The 24,591-nt window shown below is 40.1% G+C and overlaps 1 protein-coding gene and 2 long non-coding RNA genes across 3 annotated transcripts; 1 reads left to right on the top strand and 2 right to left on the bottom strand.

Annotated features, from left to right (window-relative positions):
- The first annotated feature begins 2,718 nt into the window (after nucleotides 1-2,718).
- LOC109200530 (uncharacterized) lies at nucleotides 2,719-3,827 on the top strand. The gene is made up of 3 exons (XM_025904828.1): nucleotides 2,719-3,108; nucleotides 3,192-3,284; nucleotides 3,646-3,827. Exons 1-3 carry the CDS (start codon nucleotides 2,769-2,771, stop codon nucleotides 3,825-3,827), a joined length of 615 nt encoding a protein of 204 aa, XP_025760613.1. The 5' UTR covers nucleotides 2,719-2,768.
- Nucleotides 3,828-11,555: 7,728 nt separating this feature from the next.
- Nucleotides 11,556-12,686, bottom strand: LOC109194476 (uncharacterized). Its single transcript, XR_002060691.2, has 2 exons — nucleotides 12,394-12,686; nucleotides 11,556-12,030 (listed from the first exon to the last, which is right to left on the bottom strand). It is a non-coding gene; the product is annotated as an uncharacterized LOC109194476 (long non-coding RNA).
- Nucleotides 12,687-13,280: 594 nt separating this feature from the next.
- On the bottom strand, nucleotides 13,281-14,790 carry LOC112845419 (uncharacterized). Its single transcript, XR_003218225.1, has 2 exons — nucleotides 14,732-14,790; nucleotides 13,281-13,494 (listed from the first exon to the last, which is right to left on the bottom strand). It is a non-coding gene; the product is annotated as an uncharacterized LOC112845419 (long non-coding RNA).
- Between the last annotated feature and the right edge of the window lie 9,801 nt (nucleotides 14,791-24,591).

Genomic DNA, 24,591 nt, shown 5'->3' with positions numbered 1-24,591 from the left:
GAGATAAACTAGTTGGGCTGAACACACTTATCTGTAGTTTGTCTCCATCCAGGATCATCAGAATATAATGAACATGTGTGAAGAGCCAAAAAATGCTGCTCCCCTCTCAGCATGATGAGCTCCAGCCTTTGTTAACAGGACAACAGGAAACATGAGACAACTTTCAGAGACAGTAACCAACTGTGGCCACAAGATGGCAGCAGCTGATCTGAGATCCTTTATTGGACAGAACGACTCTGTGACGTCATCAGAGAGACGGCCTTCACTTTGCTAGATCTGACGTCATGTCTGCACTGCGATGATGAAAGCTGATAAACACATTGTTATTGATCCATGAAATCACCTCTGTCCTCTCAAGTGTAGCTGTTTACAGAGCTAAAGAAGTCCTTCATCATCAAAACAGACAAACATGAATTTTCTGTATTAAGTGACGTCATCCTCACTCTAACCTCTTACATACATTCTGTTCAGTTTTCCTGCTGTAAGAAATAAACTGTGTGCAAATATAAATGCAGGGAAACATCCATTAATCACAGGTGAGCCGTTTGTTTCTGACTCACATTAAATGAGGCTTCAGGTGTAAATACCTCAGAAGTGTTTCTGAGTCCAGTAGAACCAGACCCAGTCAACCATCATGGCATCCACAGCACTACACAATGCAACAGAAAGGCCTTCATCATCTGCTGAACCACCTCTGAACCACGACGCTCTCCCTGCATCTAAAAGCTGTTAGTCAGGATGAGATGCTGCTGTGATCGCTCACAGTTTACCTGTGAGATCTTTGTAAATATTGTCTTTGTTTGTGAAGGAAACACCTTTAGTCTGTTTTTATTTGGAGTGCAGATCTGGGCGTCCATCACTTTAACCTGCACACGTTTAGTTATTGAGTGTAGTTGATGGTTGGCAGCATTTTATAAGTGACAGTTCATGAACGGTGCAGGAACAGAGGACGCCTGACCATCCTACCTGTGTCAGTAAGAAAACTTTCATCACAACTTCACAACTTAACACAACTGAAACCTGAATTCTGTGTTGCATAGTTTACTAACAGTGTGTGCTAACACTGAAGTTAGCAGTTTGTTTCCTAAGAGCTGCTGGGACAAACCACAGTGAGCGGCTACAGAGTTTTAGTTAAGGTGGTTCTAATATGTGACCTGTTGAATTATTTACAGGGATTTATTTTTCATTTAAAGCATCATTTGTGAAGTTTTTATGAAGTTTAGTTCTTTTATGTTCTTTATTTTCTTCTCTTGTGTTTTAACTCTTCAGGTTTCCTGTAACAGAGATGTAAACCACCGTTTTCTGATGGTGCTGCACTGTGACATAAACACTGCCACTTTATTAGGTACACCTTGCTAACTGCAGGTTATAACCCCTGCTGGAAACATCCCCACAGATTTTGATCCTTATTGACATGACAGCACCACACAGCTGCTCCAGATGCTGCAGGATGCTGGTCAGGGCTCTGAAAGTGAAACTTTTATTTATAAAAGTTTCACTTTTAGGACGATTATAATGCTAAGTGGGCTAACTACTTTTTACATACAGGTCAGTGACGTATCCGGCTAAAGTAGTTAAGGTGTCGGACTAAATAGGATTGCTGTAATTGGGTCTATGCGAAATATTGGCATCAGTGTGTATTTAGGCTGTGTTTTGTGTTGTTGGGCTTGTTATTTTTGTTTTTGTTTTTGTTTTTTTTTTGATGGAAATACACATTGATTATCAATTTGTTGTGTTGTTGTAACTGGGAATATCCATCCTGTTATCTTCTTCTTTTGTTCTTTTTCTTTTTATTAAAATCTAATAAAGTTTGGGTCATAAAAAAATAAAAACAGAAATGATGCTACTTGTATTCCATCATTTTAACATTGAGTCAAACCCACAACATGTATCTGACTTGAGTTTCTCTTTGTGTGTCCTCAGTTTCCCAGCATGCTCTGGCTGTGGTGGTGGAGGTGAATGAGGGGGAAGGTCTGTCCAGCTGCCCTGTCTGTTCTCAGGTTTTATACCTGACAACTCCACAGTGATGTGGACTCGCAGTGACCTGGATCCCAAACCTGCACATCAATGAGGAGGAGGAGGAGACGATGTTAGAGGACAAAACCAGTGTTACAGCAGACGCACATCAATGAATCGCCATTTAAATCAACTGTATTGATTCAAGGAAACATCTAAAACCTGCAGGACACTGGCCACCGAGGCCTGGAGTTGGACACCCCTGCCCAAAGACAAAGACAGATCATAAGTCAGTACTACAGACAAGGGTCAGAGGTCAAATTAAAAAAAAAAAATCTTAAATTGTTGTGAAAGTCTTTATGAAGTCAGCAGCTTTTTAGACCTAACCTCAGTGGAAACAACAAAACATGAACAGCAAAGCAGCTCCTACTGTTACAACCTTTGGAGTACATGAGGCCCCTTTCTCTATGGTCCTTCAGCTGCTGTGCAGAGATGTGGGCTCAGCCACACTTGAATATATTTACATAATATATTCATCACTAACTGATGTTTTAAACATTGGGAGATCTTTTTAAAGTGTGTCAGAATCAATGTTTTATGCTAATCAGAGATTTTAAGGATCTGATCATGAAAACATTCATTATAATATTTCAGTAGTTTGTAATTGTAGCATCCTTTTATAAAATAATCCATTCAATTTGCATTAAAAATAAAAGGAGCGAAAATATTATTATTATTGTATATGATCACTGGTTACCAGAGTCAGAGGTCATGGATGTAGATGTAGTCATTCGGGTCCAGTTACCATCAGAATGACTGCAGCATCTTATACAGTTGATCTTGTGGTTTCTTGTCCTGTCAGACCAGCAGGTGGAGGTGAAGGTGGAGGAAGGGTCAGACTCTGTCATCCTGCCGTGCAAAACAACACATCACAACTCATCACAGTCCATGAGTTTTCTAACAGAAATGATGACCTTATAACTCAGGATGACCTTTACAGAGACCGAACAAAGATGAATGAAGACCTGCTGAGAACTGGAGACCTCAGTCTGACCCTGAAACAGCCCACAGAGAGAGACACAGGAGGATACATCTGCACCATCTACAGGGACAAAGATATCCTGAGACAGAAAGTAGTGCTGCAGGTCAAAGGTCAGTCTAATAAATGCAGGTCAGAGGTCAATGTTGTAAACAGAGGTCAGTAATCAGAAGCCATATTTTTTGTTTTTCTACAGAACCATTTCCATCTTGGTCAAAAACTCTCCTGGTTCTCATGATTCTTCTTGTGGTTTCTGGAGGTCCTTTATGTCATTTCTGTTTCATGTCAGGTGAGTTTCTCTTACTACACTACCCATAATACCACTGCTTAGCAGGAGTCATCTGGTGGCTCGTTGACTGTTCAGAGCAGACACATGAGATCTTCATGGTTTCTGTGCTGATGTGTGTGAGACATGGGCGACTGTGGAGGCTCAGTCTGTCTGTTCTTCTGCTCTTCATCCAACATGTCTGCAGCACTTTACAGGACGCTGCAGACTAGTTACCAAAGAACGAGTCAGGAACACATCAGGAACAAACTGAGACACAATCTGACTGAGACTAGAAGACAAGGAGGGGACAGAGAGGTCATGTGACCATCATAGCTGCTGCTCATGTCTGTACAGTTAATGTTGTGCTTTGTTGTTTTCTCAGTTTATAAGGTGGAGGTGGATTCAGGGGTGGAGTCTGTCCAGCTGCCCTGCAAAACTGTAGTTAACTTCCTCAAAGACCCTAAAGTGGAGTGGAAGGACAGAATGAACAGGAAAGTCCATGTTTACCAGAACGATTCTGAGCACCATGATGAACAGGACCAGATTTACAACAACCGAAAATAAATGAAGAGAAACTTACTGAAACCTGGAGACTTCAGTCTGACTCTAAAGTACCCCACAGATGGAGACACAAATACCTACACCTGCACTGTCTACAGCAAGAAGGGAAAGGAATCTACTAAGAAAGAAGTGGAACTAAGAGTCAGAGGTAAGAGGTCAAAGGTCATTGTGTACAGGGTTTTTCTTTTTCTTTTTTTCATATGATATCCAATTGTGATAGTTGAGTTCAAGGAATGGAGATGTATGGTATATACCTTACCTTACTTGCTTCAACCCAAAATCTCAATATGAATCAGTCAAATGAGGCAGATAGTGTTTATTGTGTAAATAGATGGTTTTATTGCTCAATTTTAGAATTTAGTAACAATTTTCTGTAAGTTAAGCTCTGCTTCTAAAATAAATATTTTCATAAAATACTGACAGATGATCATTTGCCACACATTATTTCAGGGTTTAACAGTCTTGGTCCTAAATCCTTGTACTGGATAACTGGTGACCAAACAACCTTTTTATATCTGTGCTGGGCAGGCTGAAGGACGAGTGAGTGAGGTGTGAAAGAGGTGACTGACATGGGTTAGTGACACGGGGGTTCATAATGTTCACAATGGTATTTTATTAGTTGTTGGTTTAACCGTGGATGAGGCGATGGCTGTTATTTTCTTTTCAATCACGTTACATGTTCATTGCTGGATTTATGGAAAAACATCAACTAATACTGCATGTCCATAATTATTAAAATGGATATAAATAAAGAATACTTACACTATAATGTTATTTAGAAGTGTAATGCAAAAAAATGGATTTTTACACCTATTATGAATTTTACTGGAATACAAATACAAATACTTTTCCCCCCTCAACAGATACAAATACTGGCTGCTTTGCACATCGCTACTCAGTATACACCGTGTGAAAAAAATGTGTTGAAAAAAAGCATGTATTTAGTGCATGTGTTTTTCTAAAACATATGGGTTGTACAGCATTTGTTTCCTGAACTGAACAGCCAGGTTGTGTTTTTTTTTTTTTTGCAGGGTGTTTGTTTCTAGGATATAAAGCTTTGTTAAACAATGCAAACAGTAATTTCCATTCCATATTTTTGTGATAAAATGAATATTGTTGGATGAAACTATGCCTTTAATGTAAATCCCTGCCTGATATGTCTGAAATGTACAGAGTGGCAATGTAATAAATATGTACAGTGGCAATAAAAAAAATAAAATAAATAACAATGTTAGCCTTTTCTGCTGCTACAGGATGTGAGTGAAGTTGGCCCTCGCCCACCTTCCTTAAATCCAACAAAAGTGGTATCAAACGTTTGTGCAACGTTTGTGCTGCAAAAATTTTCGTTTGTGCTGCTATCATTTTAAAGATATTAATAAAAATTTCTAGAGGTCAACAGAGGTCAACCAGCCCCCCCACATTAATGGAATCCCAAAAGGAAAAATCCAAAAGGAAATCCCTAAAGGTTGATTCTGTTCATCTGGACATTTTCAGTTGGAGAAACGTTTCGTCACTCATCCAAGTGACTTCTTCAGTCTCAGCTGACTGCAGGTTTCCCCAATCTTATAAACACAACATTTGCATAGTGAAGGAAACCAGCCCACTGAAGGAACAATGTGCTGGGAGGTCAGTTCCATGATTGTTATCATGCAAATTCTTATGACCATTGATCAATGACAACTAATCAAAGTCTACTGATCAATGGCCATGAGTACCATTCACAGAAAGTGGGGAATGGCTACAATCACAGCATTGTAGGATGGCAAAAGATGTACCCTTGGGTCCCCCTTCTCGATTCAGAGATGGTCAGCATCCTGACAGCCCGATGGACGAAGCTGTCTCTCAGTCTCTCTCTCTCTCAGCTAGCTATATCCAACTTTTTCATCCACACTAAAAAAGTACACACAGATAAAAAACTAAATACAACAACAAAAACAACAAGAAAAATTGAAAAATATTACAAAATTAGCTACATTTACAATTCATAATGTCAGGATATCACACATACTTACTAGTGTCTTAAAGAAATATCCACAAGCCACAACCAAGAGGGGGGTCGTACCCCGTACATATGGATTACATTATGCTGTGTAGAGATAGTCTCGATATGCTAGAGAACTTTAATATTTAATGTGCTAAACGAGGCCTGGTAAGTCTGACATGCAGCTCTATGGTTTGTTGCACCTTCTTTGAGGATTGCATGGTCTGAATTTGGGGAAAGTGGCAGCCGTCATTTCTTGTGAATAATTTCTCACTGTAAGTAACTAATGTGTATTTATATAGTGCTTTTTTTCTGCCACTGTAAATAAGAATGCGCTCTTTCCTTGATTAGATAAAGGTTACTCTGACTCACTGCTCCACCTTGTGGCTGAAATTGCTATTACATAGAAGTGCAGCTAAGCCCCAGGTACAACTTCAATTTTTTTTTTAATTTGTTCGTCTTTTGATAATTAAACTCTAATTACTTATGTATGTAGTTGTAGATGGTTGGTGGTTATTAAACACACGACGTACTGCACTGACTTGAACATCCTGTCAGTGTTTTAAATATAAGATTACATTTTGCTGCTCTATAAGTTGTGATATAAAGTTGCAGAAATCTCTGTTATATTCAAGGATTACTAACAAATACTACTATTTCCCCGGTGAACAAAAAGATTAAATGTAACTGGGATAACACTTTAGAGTACTAAGATTCCTCACATCAGGTTCACCAGGGAGGACAAAGGATAACTGTTTGCTGAGCTGAGCACTATATGCAGTCCGCCTTTGTTTTTGCGTCTTTGTTCACTTTGAAATAGTTCCACACGGCTCACTTGTCTCGCCTTCTCCCAGCTCCGAGCTGCAGCCGGGGCCTGGGGGCGGGGACTCGGCGCCTGTGATTAACCCCTTACATGCCCCTCAAACATAGACAGGTCTCAGACCGTGGTATCGGTCCCCGGTATCGGGGGACTTTTAATGAGTACTTGTGTGCAAGGGCGTCGATTTGGCATGGACGGAAGGGACGTGTCCCCACCAATATCCAGCAATTATTGAATTGTCCCCACCAATAATTTGATCTCTTCGAGTAAAGAAAAACAAACCCGATAGAAAGAAAAAAAAGATCTGTCAACGTCTCATTCACCCAGCGGTGCAGAAAGAGTTAAATTACGTTCTCTACTGGAGTCCTACCTCATGTGACAAATATGGCCAATGTGATTGGCTGTACCTTTCAGAGAGCTCTGTTTAGTTTTAGCAGCAGCAATCCTGCGCTGCAAGGAGGAGAGGAGGACGGCAGCAAAAAGGAAGAACCTGGTTATAAGAAAGTATTTTTCAAAGAAACCTGTAAGTCACTTAAAGTCAAGTTCACTCATAAAATGTGTCCGTCATAATAACGTTACAGGCAATACCAGGCCATACATGCCAACCCTCCCGATTTTTCCGGGAGAATCCCGAATTTCAGTGCCCCTCCCGAAAATCTCCCGGAGCCACCATTCTCCCCAATTTCTCCCGATTTTCCACCCGGACAACAAAATAGAAAAACCATATCCTAGATTGGCCCAGCCAATTCCAGTTTCCAACAATAGCTGCTACTACTGCAGCTACTTAGTATTAATATTACTCTTATTACTCTTTCTGGGTCGCGAAATAAACTTTTAACATATTTTCAGGCAAGAATGTAGCTGTGTAAACTTCAAATAACTTAAACATGTTATTGTTTGGCCTTTTTCAGTGTTTTATTTGTACGTGAGTAAATCGGTTTGGCTGAGATTAAAGTTATTAGATTAGATTAGATTGAATAAAACTTTATTAATCCCTCGGGAGGGTTCCTCCGGGGTTTTCACACAGCTGAATAAATGTCGAACAGAAAACTGATTAAACAGAAGTGTGAGATGGTCGAGAATCTACGCAAGCATCCGGTTATATTTTATTTTATTTAGACAGCAAGGAACAGACGGCAGAGGTGACGTAATTATGAAGGCTAGACCCCCCAATTTCACAGTCGCTCATTTCCGGTCTACCCGGCTTTCGGAGGACCCAGCCCACTTAGACCGGGAAGGCCGAGTGGACGCAGCCTCTGAATTTGGACACCCCCGGCCTGTTTCCGTGACATTTAACTTATTTTTTTCTGATAAGTAAACACTGTAAAAAAACCACCCTTTGAATGCCTCCCTAATTCTCAGGTCTCAAGGTTGGCAGGTATGTGCTAGGCTTTGGCCCACATCAGTCTAAAACTGTATGTAACCATGAAAAAAGTGTTGCCATGTCCACCAGGACAGTATAGTATAGACAGTAGTATAGACTCCTTCACATAGTGGACATTGAGTTGTTGTGTGGGGCACCAGTAGTCCATGTGTGTTGCTGTAACAGTAGTTCATGTTTAGAATAAAAAGTCCCAGCTCACTGAGTTGATCGGGGCAATAGTGCCTAAAATGTTGCATAATTTTGCTGAGAGATCTTTTACTTTGTGGTAATCTTAGATGAGTAGTTTTATGGACAAAAACCAGCAGGTCATTCAGTGTTCCCTTAGTGCTAATGTGTAAGAGATGTCAGGGTACTATAACTGAAGTAATGTTGTTAGGTCCTTAAAGTCATATTCTTTTATTGTCATGACTGTATTTGAAGCTATTTTAATTTTTGTATGATACCTGATTTATATGGCTGAAGTAAACTTAAGTCTAAAATCAGTCATTTATTTAATAGTAATTTAACATTATATAATTCACATATAAAACTATGAATTGTAATTTCAAATGGTTTAAAAGCATGTAGAATAGGATATGTAGGCAAGTATATTTCTCCTTTTTTTTATCAAGAAGCAAAGACAAAAAGGAAAAAAAAAAGAAACAGGGCAGGGTTCGGTGGTTGAATCATCCGTCCCCACCAATGCCAAAACCAAATCTACGCCCTTGCTTGTGTGGTATTGAGGCCGATACCAGATACCGGTATCGATATCGGTGCATCCCTAGTGGTGACGTCAACAAAAAACACATTTCCTGTTTGTATACATTTTTTACAAATAAGATATTATGGGAGAAGGAGGGAGGAGTGTGCATAACACAGGATGAATGGACTCAAATATGGAAAGAACAATGGAAATGCACTACCTCACAACGATGGAGGGAATTTGGATGGAAAATTTTGATTAGGTTCTTTATCACCTCTTACCAAAAGATTTATTATGATGGGAATCCCCCGTATGCTGGAGAAAATATGGACACAGATGACTACACCTCTGATATTTGCAGGCAGAATTTTAAAGCTTGGGTGAAATGGGGTCTATGTAGTTCTTAAGCATGCATGCAAATGTTCATTAGTCAGCTGTGAGCGAGTCTTTCCCATTCATCTTTAAATGCCAGATTTTCACTTCAGGAAGTACACAGCCCCACTCCACTGTTGGCCAACGCCCTCAACGACTTTTACTGCCGGTTTGATGAGACATCAAGCAGCTTTCACAACTCAATAGAGAATTCCCCAACAATAGAGACACTTTGGTCACTCATGGTAAATGGTCTGATTCTTATATAGCACTTTTCTACTCTCCCGGAGTACTCAAAGCGCTCTATACAACACGCCACATTCACCCAGTAACATCTATACTGAGTGCTTTCTAACTACACTCACACACATTCATACACCGATGGATGCATCGGAGAGCAACTTGGGGTTAGTATCTTGCCCAAGGATACTTGGCATGCAGACTGGAGGAGCCTGGGATCGAACCTCCAACCTTGTGATCAGTAGGTGACCTGCTCAACCTCCTGAGCTACAGCCACCCCATCCCCCCACAACAGAGCAATTAATGCTATGAAAGACTTCACCCACAGGAGCAACCTCCTCACTTCACACCTATGAGGATTTCACACCGCCTTCTCCCACTACAACCCTTCATATTCATGAAGCAGATGTGAGGAAGCAGTTTAACCCTTTAGAAATACTAAAGAACCAATTCAATTCAATTCAATTCAATTGCATCTATATAGCGCCAAATCACAAGAAAAGTAGCCTCAAGGCGCTTTATATTGTAAAGTAGATATAGAGAAAAGCCCAACAATCATATGACCCCCTATGAGCAAGCACTTTGGCGACAGTGAGAAGGAAAAACTCCCTTTTAACAGGAAGAAACCTCCGGCAGAACCAGGCTCAGGGAGGGGCGGCCATCTGCTGCGACCGGTTGGGGTGAGAGAAGGAAAACAGGATAAAGACATGCTGTGGAAGAGAGACAGAGATTAATAACAGATATGATTTGATGCAGAGAGGTCTGTTAACACATAGTGAGTGAGAAAGGTGACTGGAAAGGAAAAACTCCTCGTGTGTCATAGTGGTCTGATCAGACAATATATTTACCCTTCTGTGCCATTTCATGTTTAGGTCAGTTATGTTTGTTTAGGTCAGTTATGTTTCTTTGTGCAGTCATTTGGTTTGTTAAGTTTGCAGTTCTTTGCCTGAGTTCAGTTTTGTTTCTTTGACATTTTTTATGAGCTTAACATTAATTACTTTTGTAAATATAACATTTGGGTTAAATGAATGAAAACTTTGTTTTTCTAATAATTCTTGTGACTCCTTCTGCTTTTTCAACTTGGTTCATCACACAGCCCTAAATATTTGTTTAATGTCCTGGTCAAATATTACTCCAAGGTGTTACTGGAGGCCAAGGTAATGCCATCCAGAGCAAGTATCTGGTTAGATACCATATTTCTAGGTATTTTAGGGCCAAGTATAATCAGCAGCATAAAGTTAGTTGTCACCCAGGTCTTTATATCAAGCTCTGCTGTGTTCAAGCTATTAATTACTGCGTGCAGGAGAGCCAAAACACACATCAAACATTAAAGTTCAGTTATGCCAGCTTTAACCTTGGGATGCCTCAGCTTCTCTTTTATATCCCCCACACTCAACTCTCTGCATCAGGAAGCTCCTGCCACTGGTCACCCTGGGAGTTTCGTCCTTCTACACCCTAACAGTTAGCAGATAACGTAGTGAAGCATCGCCAAGCAGTTTTCACAAGGTCATGCTGACACAAAATTTGACTCGGACATTAAACACTGGTCACTTCAGGTGTTGCTCTGATATACAGGAAATGACATCACGGCTCAAACTCTTTGTCAGTAAACCATTTCTTTATTTAACAAATAAAACGTTGGTTTAATTGTTGCAGGATTTCATTACACAAACAAGCTGAAAGAAATCTGCAGAACACATGGATCAATGCATTCAATAAAAATATAACAGGAAACAGATTTCTTAATCAAACTGCTGGAACAAAGCGAACCACTCAACACAAACACTACAGTAGAACAGTTTAGAAAGCTTAAAATGTAACAAGAGGCACATTTTCATTCAGAGCGGCCTCATCAGATCTTTACAGAAGACTCCACCTGAACTCTGTGGAGCCTGATCTCAAGGGTTTAAGTCTGACCCTGAAACCAGGAGAGGATCTTTCTGTCTCTGCAGATTCACTGTGATCCAGAGATGGCAATGATTTCAGTCCTGCATCACGCTGATGTTTGCACAGAGAAGATAATTTAGTAAATGTTTTTGAACATTGGTAACAGTAAACTTCATAATCATTATGCAAATTTTTACTCTGCAAATGGTACTCATGGCCTTTGACCAGTGGTTGTTGATCAATGCTCATGAGAATTTGCATATTAATGATGAAGAAATTGACCTCACAGCCCATTGTTCATTCATTGGGCCGGTTTCAGTTGTTATGCAAATGTACTGTTTACAAGATTAACGTAAAAGCGGGAATCAAGACGTAACAGTTTATTTGTAACATGGAATCGTTTCTGAGTGGAGTATGAACTGAGATTACTCAAACTCTTTCACAGATGAAGTTCTCTTTCATGTGTCTGCGTTCATGCTTAGTATGATCACATGATTGTGAAAAGGTTTTGTCACAGTGTCTGCACTTGTATGGTTTCTCTCATGTGTGGACTCGTTTATGCTTTTCAAGCTGACGTGCACTGATGAAGGATGACCCACGCTGATCGCAGACATGCTTTTTAACGCCACTGTGAAGGAGTTCATATTGTTTGAAGTCCTTTGAAGTGGTGAAGCCTCTCCCGCATTCTTTACAGTAGTTCATTTTGTCTCCAGTGTGTCTACGTTGATGTATTTTCAGAGTCCTTCAATGACTTCAAGTTTTTCCACAAAGGTCACAACAAAAGTCTTTCCCACAGCGATGACAGGGTTGAGAACTTGATCCATCTGTGTCGCTCTGCTTCTAAACAAAAACACAAAGACAGTGTAAGTCAGTCCTTCAACATTTTTATCCTGAACGTCACCTGAAATAAAGAGCATCTCTGCCAAAGTCCAATTACATTTAACTGTTTACATTATCACACTCAGCTCAATTTAATGTGCTATAAAAACGATAAGAGTAAAAACATTAAAGTAATACTAGTTTAATGCTACAATAACAATAACACAATTCTCAAACACTATCCCTAAAAACCTGTGATTAGAGTCTGAATAATCAGTCAGAGCTGCCTTTCCATGCAGTAGAATTGCTAACATGCTAACACACTTTGATGAGCAGAGTTGTTTCAAACAGTCGGGCTGACAAGATAAAAATATAAATACATACCTCACAGTAACTGCACTTGTAGAGTCTTTCTGGTGTGGATCTGTTGGTGTGCTTTCAGGTAACGTGGAGATTTAAAAGTCTTCTCACACAGGTCACATTTATAAGGTCGTTCCTCAGTGTGGGTAAACATGTGACGTCGTAACTCTGTGTTTGTAGTAAACTGTTTACCACACTGATCACAGCTGTACACATCATGTCTGGTGTGAATGCGTAGGTGTGTATTTCGGCTCCCTATCCGGCTGAAAGTTTTTCCACAAATGTCACAGCTGTACGCCTTAATTCCAGAGTGGGTAACTAGATGACTCTGTAAGCTGTAACTGTGAGTAAAAGCTCTGCCACACTGATCACAGGTGTACGCTTTAACTCCACTGTGGAGGAGTTGGTGTGATTTTAAGTTTCCAGACGTGGCAAAAGACTTTCCACACTCATCACAGCTGAACGGTCTCTCTCCACTGTGGAGGAGTTGGTGTGTTTTTAAGCTTCCAGACGTGGTAAAAGACTTTCCACAGTCTCCACAGCTGAACGGTGTCTCTCCAGTGTGGATGAGTTGGTGTCTTTTTAAGTTTCCAGACGTGGTAAAAGACTTTCCACACTCGTCACAGCTGTACGGTCTCTCTCCAGTGTGGATTAATTGGTGTTCTTTTAAGCTTCCAGAGTGGATAAAAGACTTTCCACAGTCTCCACAGCTGAACGGTCTCTCTCCAGTGTGGATGAGTTTGTGTTTTTTTAAGCTTCCAGACTCAGTAAAAGACTTTCCACACTCGTCACAGCTGAACGGTCTCTCTCCACTGTGGATGAGTTTGTGTGTTTTTAAATTTCCAGACTGCGTAAAAGACTTTCCACACTCGTCACAGCTGAACGGTCTCTCTCCAGTGTGGATTAGTTGGTGTCTTTTTAAGCTTCCAGACCTGGTAAAAGACTTTCCACAGTCTCCACAGCTGAATGGTCTCTCTCCGGTGTGGATGACCTGATGCATTTTTAGGGAAGCTTTCACAGTAAAATCTTTCCCAAACTCGTCACGGTTGTATTTTTTCTTCCACTTCTTTCTTCAACAAAATTGTCGGCCTCCTGAGAGCGCTGACTTCTCGATCCACGTTGGTCCTGCAGTGACAGAGATACAAACAGAGGCAGTGATTTGTGGGAAATACATTATTCTAACCGGCCTTCTATTAGTGGTATTTTGTGAGCTTTTATTAAATAAGTATTTATACTTATTTTCATACACACATTGCAAATGTGCTCATGAGAGTTGGCATTCAGTCTTTTGAGTGTCAATGCAAACACGCTTACAGACACAGATAAATATTAGACTTGTTTCTAGGGCAAAGATTAGAGACATTTGGCTGTGCCTGTACGCCTGCTCAGTGAGATTAGCACAGAATGTACTCTGGATGTTTCAGAGACGTGTACGAGGAGAAAAAACAGCAGGAAACACAGAGTGTGAGACGCTGAGGACGTTTTTTAAGTGTTATAGAAGTCAAGTAACTGAAGCATATTATGATATCTGCTTACGTATTGTGAGGCTGGACTTTAAAAATGGTAAATGGCCTGCATTTGTATAGCGCTTTACTCAGTCCCTAAGGACCCCAAAGCGCTTTACACTACATTCAGTCATTCACCCATTCACGCACACATTCACACACTGGCAATGGCAAGCTACATTGTAGCCACACGCTGCCCTGGGGTGCACTGACAGAGTCGAGGCTGCCGGACACTGGGCCCTCCGACCGCCACCAGTAGGCAAACATGGGTTAGTATCTTGCCCAAGGATATTTGGTATGCAGCCAGGAGGAAGCCTGTGATCGAACCACCGACCTTCTGATTAGTGGCTGACCTGCTCTGCCACCTGAGCTACAGCCACCCACAATATTAATATACAAAAGTAGTGTGATGTGTGCTCCCTAGTTGAGATCTCTGTAAGTGAGTGATGCTGCAGACGTCTCCCGCGTACATGTAATCAATAAATCATTGTTTGACTGGACTTCTCTGGAGTGTTGGTTGTTTCTTCTCGAACTCAAATAAAAGGATCGGGACAGTGTGAAATGCAGCCGTGCTGCTTTTGTCTTACACTGTCAAACAAACACAGATTTGCAGCGTTTGTATGTGTGTGCAAAAGCAAATGTGCCAGGCCTCAAAGACAATGGGTGGTTTGCACAACAAAAGCAGGATGTGAATCGAGCATATGACCTGTACAAATCTCAGCAGGGGTGATTAACACCTCGGGACTTGCACCCGAAAATAAAAAAGTCAGTAATTCTAGTAGGTGTTGGGTTCAAGGGATTTCTGCAAATTTGCGCAGGGTTAGTAAATCTAGTGTTGAAGTTAGCTCGGTGCTTACCTTTAGATGAGCCCACAAACCGAGAGAAACTCCGTGATGAAGCTGGAACTCTTTCCAAACACAGGAAACAGGTCAGGGAGCAGAGACCCACGTGGTTCACGCTGATCTCAGCTACGATCCAGGAGACAAGGGTGTGCAGATCGATGCAGATATCGATCCAAACGTTGGTAGTGGTATATGATCGATACTTTAGTTTGTTTCTCTCCTGGAGGTTCACTATTTACTCGCTGTGGATGAAAAAGCAGCTCTGTCTGTGTGAACACCTCTTCTTATGCGGCAGACGCACTTTGCTCCGCCCCTTCTTCCTGCCCTGCTGGGATTTGTTACTGTGCCGTCACGTGACTCAGGTGCGCTCAGAAGACGCATTTGGACTGCAGAGAGAGAGAAAGAGGAGCAACATGTGGAGATATTTTATGACTGTAAATGAAAATGCTGGAGAACAGCTGGAAGGCTGTCAAGCCACAGGGGACCACAACAAGCTGTAGAGTTCAGCTTATTTTTCACACCTCAGTTAAATGCTTTGACTGAAGTCTCACTGCACACACTCAAACTTAGTGTTTGTGTACACCTTGGTCATTATAACCTGACACTGATCAGTGCTGCTCTGACGACCACACTCACATCCATGTAATCATTTAACTGGGATGATCTGGATTTACTGCACAATGCTGAGTGTGTCCTTACAGTACAGGGAATAACTCTCTCTGTGTTCCTGTAGAGAAACTCTGGGTTTGTGTGCTGACGAGCATCACTCACAGTATGATACAAAGGCTCACTCATACCTTTCCACACATGTGACAAATTCAAACAGATGCTGAAACCTTTAGAACATCATAAACTACACATTGTTGTACTCTTTTAGGATGGAACAGCTTTCAGATTTATTTACTCTTAAAGGATAAAAGATGTTTTTAAGAATTTTGCATTCAAGAGGAGAATGTTTAAATAAGTCATGTAAATGAGAATTTCAAAGTTGGTGGCTGCAGTATATACAAATTGGTGTATCTCAAAAATAAAACTATGAAGACACTCAAAATTAATTTGGAAACTGTTTTATGCAACTTTTGTACATTTACAATTTTGAGGGATGAACCTCTGAAATTACTTTAACTAGAAATTTGTGTAAAAATACCACTATTGCAATTTATGTAGTTACTGATGACTTAATGCATACATATGATTAAAATTTGGGATATAATGGTTGTATTGATGTATAGCAACTTAAAATACTCCCAGAAATGGCACTACAACATGTAAAAATATAAAGATAAGCTCAGGCGGACTGGGTTCTTTAGTAGGTCTAAAGGGTCAAACTGCGTCCTCACATCTGCTTCATGAATATGAAGGGTTGTAGTGGGAGAAGGTGGTGTGAAATCCTCATAGCTGTGGAGTGAGGAGGAGGTTCCTGTGGGTGAAGTCTTTGATGGTGGTGATGGCTCTGTGCTGGTGGGAGTGGGGAGGTGGGGGGATGATGGACCAAAGTGTCTCTATTGTTGGGGAAGGTGGAGGTGTCAAGGCTGCTTGATGTCTCATCAAACCAGCAGTAAAAGTCGTTGAGGGTGTTGGCCAACAGCAGGTCGTCAGTGGAGTGGGGCTGTGTGCTTATATCCTTACTCTCATTGCCCTTAGCGTATCTGTAACATGCAAGTTCTGTCGGTGCTGTGCTACTGGAAACTGAATTTCCATCACACTATATGTTGTGATGATCTCAGTTCAGTCATGGTGTGTTCTGCAATCCTGCTGAATTGTGTTCCAGTCCCATCGACTGTAGTAGTAATATACCTGTAGCTTTTTTTGCCCCCCCCCCCCCCCCCCCCCCCCCCCCTACCCCCACACCCCACCGCATCCCCCTCCGCGTCCATGTGTGCGCGCGAACGGACTTTGCGCGTGAACGGACTTGTGAGTTCAGAGGTCATATGTGTTTACATGTGTTTAATAGCGTTTTATTTAATGAAACCATTATGTGTTTTAATTAAACTCTTTTTTAAAGGATTGTATAGGTCTCAGAGTTCTGTTATTTAGACATAGATGATTTAATTTAACTAGTTTAGGGGTATTTTTCTTTAGGGCTCTGAAACACACAGAGGGGTGTAATAGTTTCAAACAGAATACCACAAACAGCAGGCATTCCTTTAGAAATAAACAGGGATTCTTAATTCTGCAACAGCTAGACAGAGGGGGGTTACAGTTAGACCCCTACAGGCAGCAGAAGAGGTCATCCTTATCAAGAGCATCTCAATTGTACTGCCATAGTTTTCAATACAAATAGTCTCCTTTATCTTATGTCAGAGGTCCATCGGAGCCACCATACCTTTTATCATGCCATTACACTTTCTACTGACCATCCTCCAAACAGGCATCACCTTTTTGTTTACACCTTTATCTCTGCATCTCAGAGGCCAGCTGAAACAAACCCCACCTATATAAAAACACCCCATCAGACACACAGTATTTTCCTCAGCACTTCACAACTGCCGCAAGGTATATCGTTTTAACTTTTTATTTTTTCGGATCCCAGACACAGCGGTGCGAGGTAGTTAGCACACAGTTTGGACATGTAGAAAACATCGTTTGTTTGTTTGGAACACATCAGCAGAGAGGTAGAATTCATAGCTGTTCATAAGAGTTTAATTTAATCAAACCTCATTTTACGGATCTAAGTGGCTCCTCATCACTAGCCAATTCACCATTTTATTTAAATATCTGAATTTTCGGAATGATGATCCAAGCGGGACACAGAGGCTGTTAGTTTAATGCACCAGAATGCAAATATAAATAAAAGTCTGACTATCCTGACAGCCTAGCTGCAGCGACACCTTTCTTTCACACGGATGCCTGGATGTGCGTTGGAGCCGACTTTGCTACCCGCACACAGCGTTTCTGACCTACGGGCGCTGCTTATACAACAGAGAAAAGCAACAATACAGCGTGTTTCTCTGCTCCAAGACATCGGCGGGCCTTTCACACGGTAAGCATGTCTGTTATACCCAGCGCATAAATGTCTGTATGTCTGTATGTCAGGGCTGATTATTCAAACCCTGTTTAAAATGTGACACATATGTTGTCCGAAAACAAATCCTCTAAAATTGCAAAGTTACTGATTTAAAAATATATTTTCGAATTTTTAGTTGCATGACAAACATACGATAGACTCTTGAGCGTATTTATTTATATAGCTACATTCACAATGGTACAACCATGCTAAATAAAAGATGCCCAAGCACCAAAGCACTCTAGCAAGCCTCTAAACTGTATGTTTGATAAGTGCATAAAGTGTACCTCTACCTCTACAGCTGAAAACAGTTTGTATCCGCACTCTGAGGGCCTACTGAATTGTTTTTAATATTGCGCTTTTTCACGAACTGCAGATGATGAATTTCTCTTTATTGGACATAATGTCCTTAAGCTATTGTTGCTCATACTTACAGAGTTCCCTAGCTACTTCTTTACTATGTCAGTAAACTTTTCGAAAAGGAAGGTGTTGTAGATTTTAAGAAACATCCTAATTGAAGCAAAGGCAAAAAATTGGAATGATTTTTATGTGACTGTTCATATTAAAGCCAACAACAAGTGAAAATCCAAAACCGACTCCGATGCTTTGTATTAATGATCTCCCCCTCTCTCTCTCTGTGTGTGTGTGTGTGTGTGTGTGAGTGTGCGTGTGTGTGTGTGTGAGTGTGCGTGTGTGTGTGTGTGTGTGTGTGAGTGAGCGTGCCCTCACAGAAGGAAGGTCACAGCAGGAGCTTTTTCAAACGCGTTTCCAATCACTTTTACAAGAAGTGTAGCTCATACAATGGTATTATTGTATTATTTGCGATACTTTATAAATATGAAACTCTAAAGATTTTGAGTTCATGCAAATTGTGAAACAAGAATCTAAATATTTTGTGTCACAATGATTTCTATAAAAGCATGTTGTTTATGGGCATAATGTAACAAATCTTTTGTGTGCCCTGTTAATGATCAATGGTAATTGAAGAGAAAGCTTGAACCCTGGCTCTGGACATTTTCATGACAAGTGACAGCGCAGACATCTACTAATGAGAGAACATGTTTTATCATCATAAACACTGTGATATGAAGCATCGTTAAAGTGTCACTTCAGTAATGTTGACTCATGTTTTTAATAGATGACTTTAAAACACTAAACTCTAATTTCTGTGGTTTGTTTTAAGCTTACAGAATATAACATGTGGTAAGACGACGAGTTTTACTTCTCACTGTCCGTGTTATGTGTATCTATTTATCATGTATGCTACTTTGCTCTGTGGACTGTAAAATGTTTCATTGTGTTCATGAAATAAACCAGACTTTCACCGTCTGAATCTTTTACTGTTTTTCTGCTTTTGTTCACTCCAAGTTTGACAAACCCACAGACATCCAGAGTTAACTCACTAACAATGTGGAGCAGTCTCAGTGTATTTAGCTGCTTTTTCCCTAAACACAACCAACTGAGAGAAACGCTTGTAGTCCTCACTTTGGTCATTTTGAACGTTGAAGGAGATTTGTTCCATAGACACCTTATACTAGTGTTCTATTTAAATTCAGATTCCTTTTATAGTTTGCAGTTTCTTTACTAACACATTTGTAGATAAGTTTATTGCTGAACCACACAGCTAGCAGGCTCACTCACTCACTCTCTAGGTTTTGAAGTTTTGTGTGTGTGTGTGTGTAATGGTTTAGTCTATCAAACCTTACCTTTTTCTCCCCCAGCATCACAACAGTATGACTCCCAAAGTACGGATCAGTAAACAACCAATGATTCTAAAGCCAGAACAGAAAGATACAGTTGGAAGATGCATGATTGCATTTTTATGACGCATAGTAAAACTACCCCCTCTTCTTCTTCTCTGTGTTGTTGTTGTTCTCGTGTGTGTGTGTGTGTGTGTGTGTGTGTGTGTGTGTGTGTGTGTGTGTGCCTTAGAAGTCAAATAATACATTAGCCACACTTAAAAAAACAAAAAACATCTGAATTTCATTTAGAACTGAGATTCTAAGTTGTAAGTAGAAATCTTATGCTCAGCTACAAACATGTTTCCCCACTTTCACAATGCTGAGGTGTCAAATCCACAACCCCCAACAAATGGTTTGTTACACGCGGGTGTGAAGGGCAAGCTTTACTTACACAGCCTCACACACAGTAGATTTTTTAAGTTTTTGGGGACAATGGTTTAGCCACAGATGTAACTTCTACTTTTGATAAAGATCACTCCACCTGTTTATTTCTTAAGAAATTAAGCATCTTTATTAAGCTCTCATTTATACATGTCTACACAATAATAGACACCGTGTGCTCTGTGACATTATAGTCTTCTACTTCAGCGTTCATTGGTTTGCATTTTAAACTCCCAGCCTTTCAGGTTGTTATGAACGACTTATATTTCTAACATTTTGTGATATAAAAGTGAACCATGTGTTTTTTTTTTTAATTTTCTGTGTGACGGAATGACTTAAGACAAGAGTTATTTAAACAATTCTAAATGAAAGTGTGATGGCCATAGTACTTTATGTGGGCCAAATATGTTAAGGATAATGTTTATCAATGTAAAATTGCAAAGAACCTTTGGATAGATTATAACATTTTGTAAACAGTTACCTCAGATCCTGTACTGTCAGATCTGTGTATGTAAGGTAAAACTTTCCACAGTACTTCCACTTAAGTAATGTGGAATTACAGGGATTATTTTATATAACCATCATCTTTGTCATTGCATTAATTATCATTTCATCCAAGCATTTATTGAAGTTGCTGGCATTATGTTATAATTTATATTATAGGGGTTATCATAATCAAATATTAACATGTTTATTACAGGTGCAGTTATAACTACTTTAAAATGATTGAGTTAAATATATATGTATCATAACTCATATGCTGAGTATATGGTTACAGTAAAATAGTAGCTGAGCAAAGGCCTGAATGTATTCAGCTTCTTGTGGTATTTGAGTTTGCTTAGTTACAGGTGACGGAAGGATGTCCAGTCCATGGTGACCTCAAAGGCCTTAGATCATCACCATATTCTTAAGAGTATGCCACAAGGAGGAACCTCTATGTTGCAGTTAATTCTTAAAATACATGAATGTTCTGTACATGCAAATAATGTGTTTGTAAGCGCAAGAAGGGGCGTTACAATACCCTGATGTTATAAAAGCAATCTAGAGTGTATTTTGGGTAGAGATGTACAACTGTTTTGCAGTTTGCACCTCTCCACGCTGCGTGTATTCATTAAAATCAATTGTTTGATTGACCTCTTCTGGACCATCATTGTTTTACTCTCGTCCTCAATTTCGGACCCGTAACATTTGGTGCATTGGCCTGGGTTGAGGGGAGAGACACTTGGAGATTGAGACCGAGAGGGTCCGAGGCGCTCGAACGAGCAGACACGAGTCAGTGGTCGAAGTGAGTGGACATAAGCCGGCTTATTCAAAGGTAAGGCACTACCTGTTGAATTATTTCCAAACAGTGCTGAATTGGTTCTGACAAAATTGAAAGTCTACTCACTGAAATTACTGCTAAATGTCTGTTTTGATTTTGGTGAAAATCTCATGAGAAGTTGAAGCTGAAGTAATGATAAGTTATAAGTAAAAGTGAGTTAGAGTCTCACTAAAGGTACTGGGTTAAAGTCCCAAAGGAAAAGAGAATAAGAGAAAATAAGTAAAGAGTAAAGAGAATAAGTGTATTTAAAGCAGTTGGACTGCAGAGTGAAGTTAGAATAATAGGTAATTGGTGAAGTTTGTGACATTAAAGTCTCAATTGAATATAAAGCCGGGCTTGGACACCGATATGGTGGGTTTGTGATTTTCGGGGTGTCTTCAAAATAATTAAATTGTATAGAACGGGACTCTGGGAGTCTAACAAGTGCATTTCTCGGAGGTGACGCTCCAAATTTCCTGAGGACGCTTGGGATCTTCCTTGGATAGGGATAGTCCGACTTGGCCTTTCGTGGAGAACTTGGGAAACTCCAAAATAGGCCACTGACTGGGTCAGTTTGCCGTCCGGGGCGGTGGTTTGCACTTTTTTGGTCAGTAGAAACCGGGTTTCGGGCGTCTACCTTTTAACTTAAAACTTCGGGGAAGCTTGGGATGTGAAATGTCCCCAAAACAGAGCTTTTCGGCAGGGGTTGAGTTGGTTGACGCTTTTAAATTGTGTAGGGTTTTAGATATTTGACCACGGTCCGGGGCCGAGACTGGTTAAATTGATCACAAAAAACTCAGGGAGTTTGTCCCTTGGAGGGTTAATTTAAAAATTGTCTAAATTGTGTAGGTTTTGGAATGAGAAGCCTAAAATCTGGGCAGTTGTAATCATAGGACGTCTGTGTAAATATATTAAGAGACTTGTCTGAGTCTGTGAGTCAGGCTGGTATTATTTTTAGACTGTGTGTGTGTGTGTGAGAATGCAAATAAGGCAGCTGAGAGGTCAATAGAGTATGAGGAAGTTAATAGGGACTGCTAGACATTGCTGGTGCATGTACTTAAGATGCTGGTTTTGTTTATTACAATATGTAAGTAAAGTTTTATTTCTTGCCATGACTGTATGACTTTTTGAGGGGTTTTGAGATAGGATACATAAACTGTTGATACTTAAGACCGTTACCTGGGTTCTGAGAACTGAAATTGAATTTGAGATAATTTAATTAATAAATATGTCTGTAAGCGATGTGTGTTTTGGGGTGTCGAAGTAAGATGTTTTAGGATTTTTAGATGGGTTTTGTTTCAGTTTGAGATAATATATATACAGTTACATTTTCTGTGTGTGTCGTTGAGTGACAACATGCGCACTTTAAATTGGGCGCTGTTCCTTCCTCTTTTTAGTTTCAAAACACAAAGGCTGTGAGATTAAAAATTACTGTAACGGTTTGACTTTTGACTAGGGAAATAATATGCTTACTTTTGGGTCTATGAAGATATTTGACCTTTAGTGATGTTATGAGAGGTTTCAGTTTTCTTTTTCTTTTTTCTTTTGACTTGCTCTTTCTGATCATGGAAGGCATGTCCAAAATACTCGTATGAAAGCGTATTTTGTGTGATTTTAACTGTGTGAATGCTGTCAGTATTTGATTTGAGTGACTGGGTGATTTGTCTGAGTAAGTGAAAAGGGGAAGTCTGAGAGAGAGAAAGGCAGTGCGTGTGAGACGATTTATGGCGTCTGAAAGAGGTTAGAGCATTTAAAAGGTGTGTATGGAATAAAGGAGTGTGAAATATATTTCTTGTGTGATGAAAAGTAGGATGTGCTAAAGTTTGAAAGTGTTTTTAATTCAAGAAAACAAAAAACAAAGGAGTTAGATTAGTTTGAGGAACAGGAAATATTGCTCTATGTACCGGGGCTGCAGCGACAGGAAATAGTGAACAGGAACTGTGCATGCCCATATATGGGAACTGAGTGTGTACAGAAAGAACACAGAGAGAGAGATTTAACTCTAGGCACATGAAGCAAATGAAGCCTTTAAGAAAAATGAATATTATACTAATTATATGGTTTAGTGTGTCAATACAGGTGGGCGTCTTTCAACTTTGCAACCTTGAGTTCAGTAGCAGAAAAGTAGATTAAAAGAATTGGGAAAATAAGCCAGTCTTTGGCTCGAAATTGTGCGGCTGGATCTCTCACTTTGTCCCTGAAGCGGAGAAGAAGTTCAAAGGACAGTTAATCGCCTGATGAAGACCGATAGAACATCGTGGACTTGAATACAGCAGGCAAACGACAGTGCCACTGATCCATTAACACTGATGACGACTGACGACCAGCAGCAGCATGTAAGAGTAATGTAACATGTACTGTGAAAATACAGGCTGGGCAGTTGAACAGTGGGATAAAGAATTGTGGAAGAGCACTACACATTGAGTGATATTTTGCCATGCTGGGACTTAATCTGAAAGAAAGACTGTAAAGAAACAGAGAAGAAGACAACAGCTGAGTTGAGACTGTGTTTGCGGGAGCTTTGAAGCCCGAACAGGACATTGTGCAGAGAGGACCAGTGAGAGATGAAGCTGGACGAGTTTGACTGCGAGAAGATAGGAGATGATTGGATTGAAAATTGAAACCTGAACTCATGAATTGTTTAGGGATGTCCACCACAGCATAACAAAGAGGTAAACATTAGAAAAGGTAAGAATAATGAAAGAAATAATTGTCATTACCTTAATGAATAGAAAACACACATACAAATTGTTACATGTGAGATTATTTTTGAAATGAATCAGAAGTGAGATAGTTTGAATCTAGAGCTCAGTGAAAAGATGCATAAATTAACTATGAATACATGAAAATGCAATGAATACATAAGGATGCAATGAAGAAAACAGCTTACACTGCATTTACATGACCACATAACGCAAGGAAGAACACGCTTACATACATGGCATAATTGGTATTTTTGACTAGAAAAAGAGAAATGGGTCGTTTAGGCGTCCGTGATAATAATGAAAATGTCTTAGTTTGTTATTTTCAGGAGTAAAGCAGACCCAGGCCAATTCTCCAGATGCAGGAGTCTGAAGAAATTACAGGTTAACATGAATGGATATGTTAAGGCAAGTTTCTGGTTGAATTGTTTACAGTGTCCAGGAACCTGAGAGCAAGCCCTAACTGCTGGCGGAAGGCCAGGAGGGCTGTGTTTTAAGGTGGGAAATTAAAGTTGGGGTTAGTGATTCGGGGACGGAGAAAACTGACTCTTTAACTGGAGAATGGGAAAGTGTCTGTGAGACTGTGAAGCCATATATGCAAAATAGCACACACAAACATACGCAATGAAGATCGGCTTGCTACTTGTATGAGTGATAGAATGGTGTGAATGTTTAATAAAGTGATTAAAGTGTTTATAAGAGTGACTCAGGAGTGCTCTTGCACTGATTGATCAAAGTAAGTG

This window comes from Oreochromis niloticus, unplaced genomic scaffold, assembly GCF_001858045.2.
Source record: "Oreochromis niloticus isolate F11D_XX unplaced genomic scaffold, O_niloticus_UMD_NMBU tig00007314_pilon, whole genome shotgun sequence".
NCBI lineage: Eukaryota > Metazoa > Chordata > Actinopteri > Cichliformes > Cichlidae > Oreochromis > Oreochromis niloticus.
This window is presented reverse-complemented; position numbering and strand designations above follow the sequence as displayed.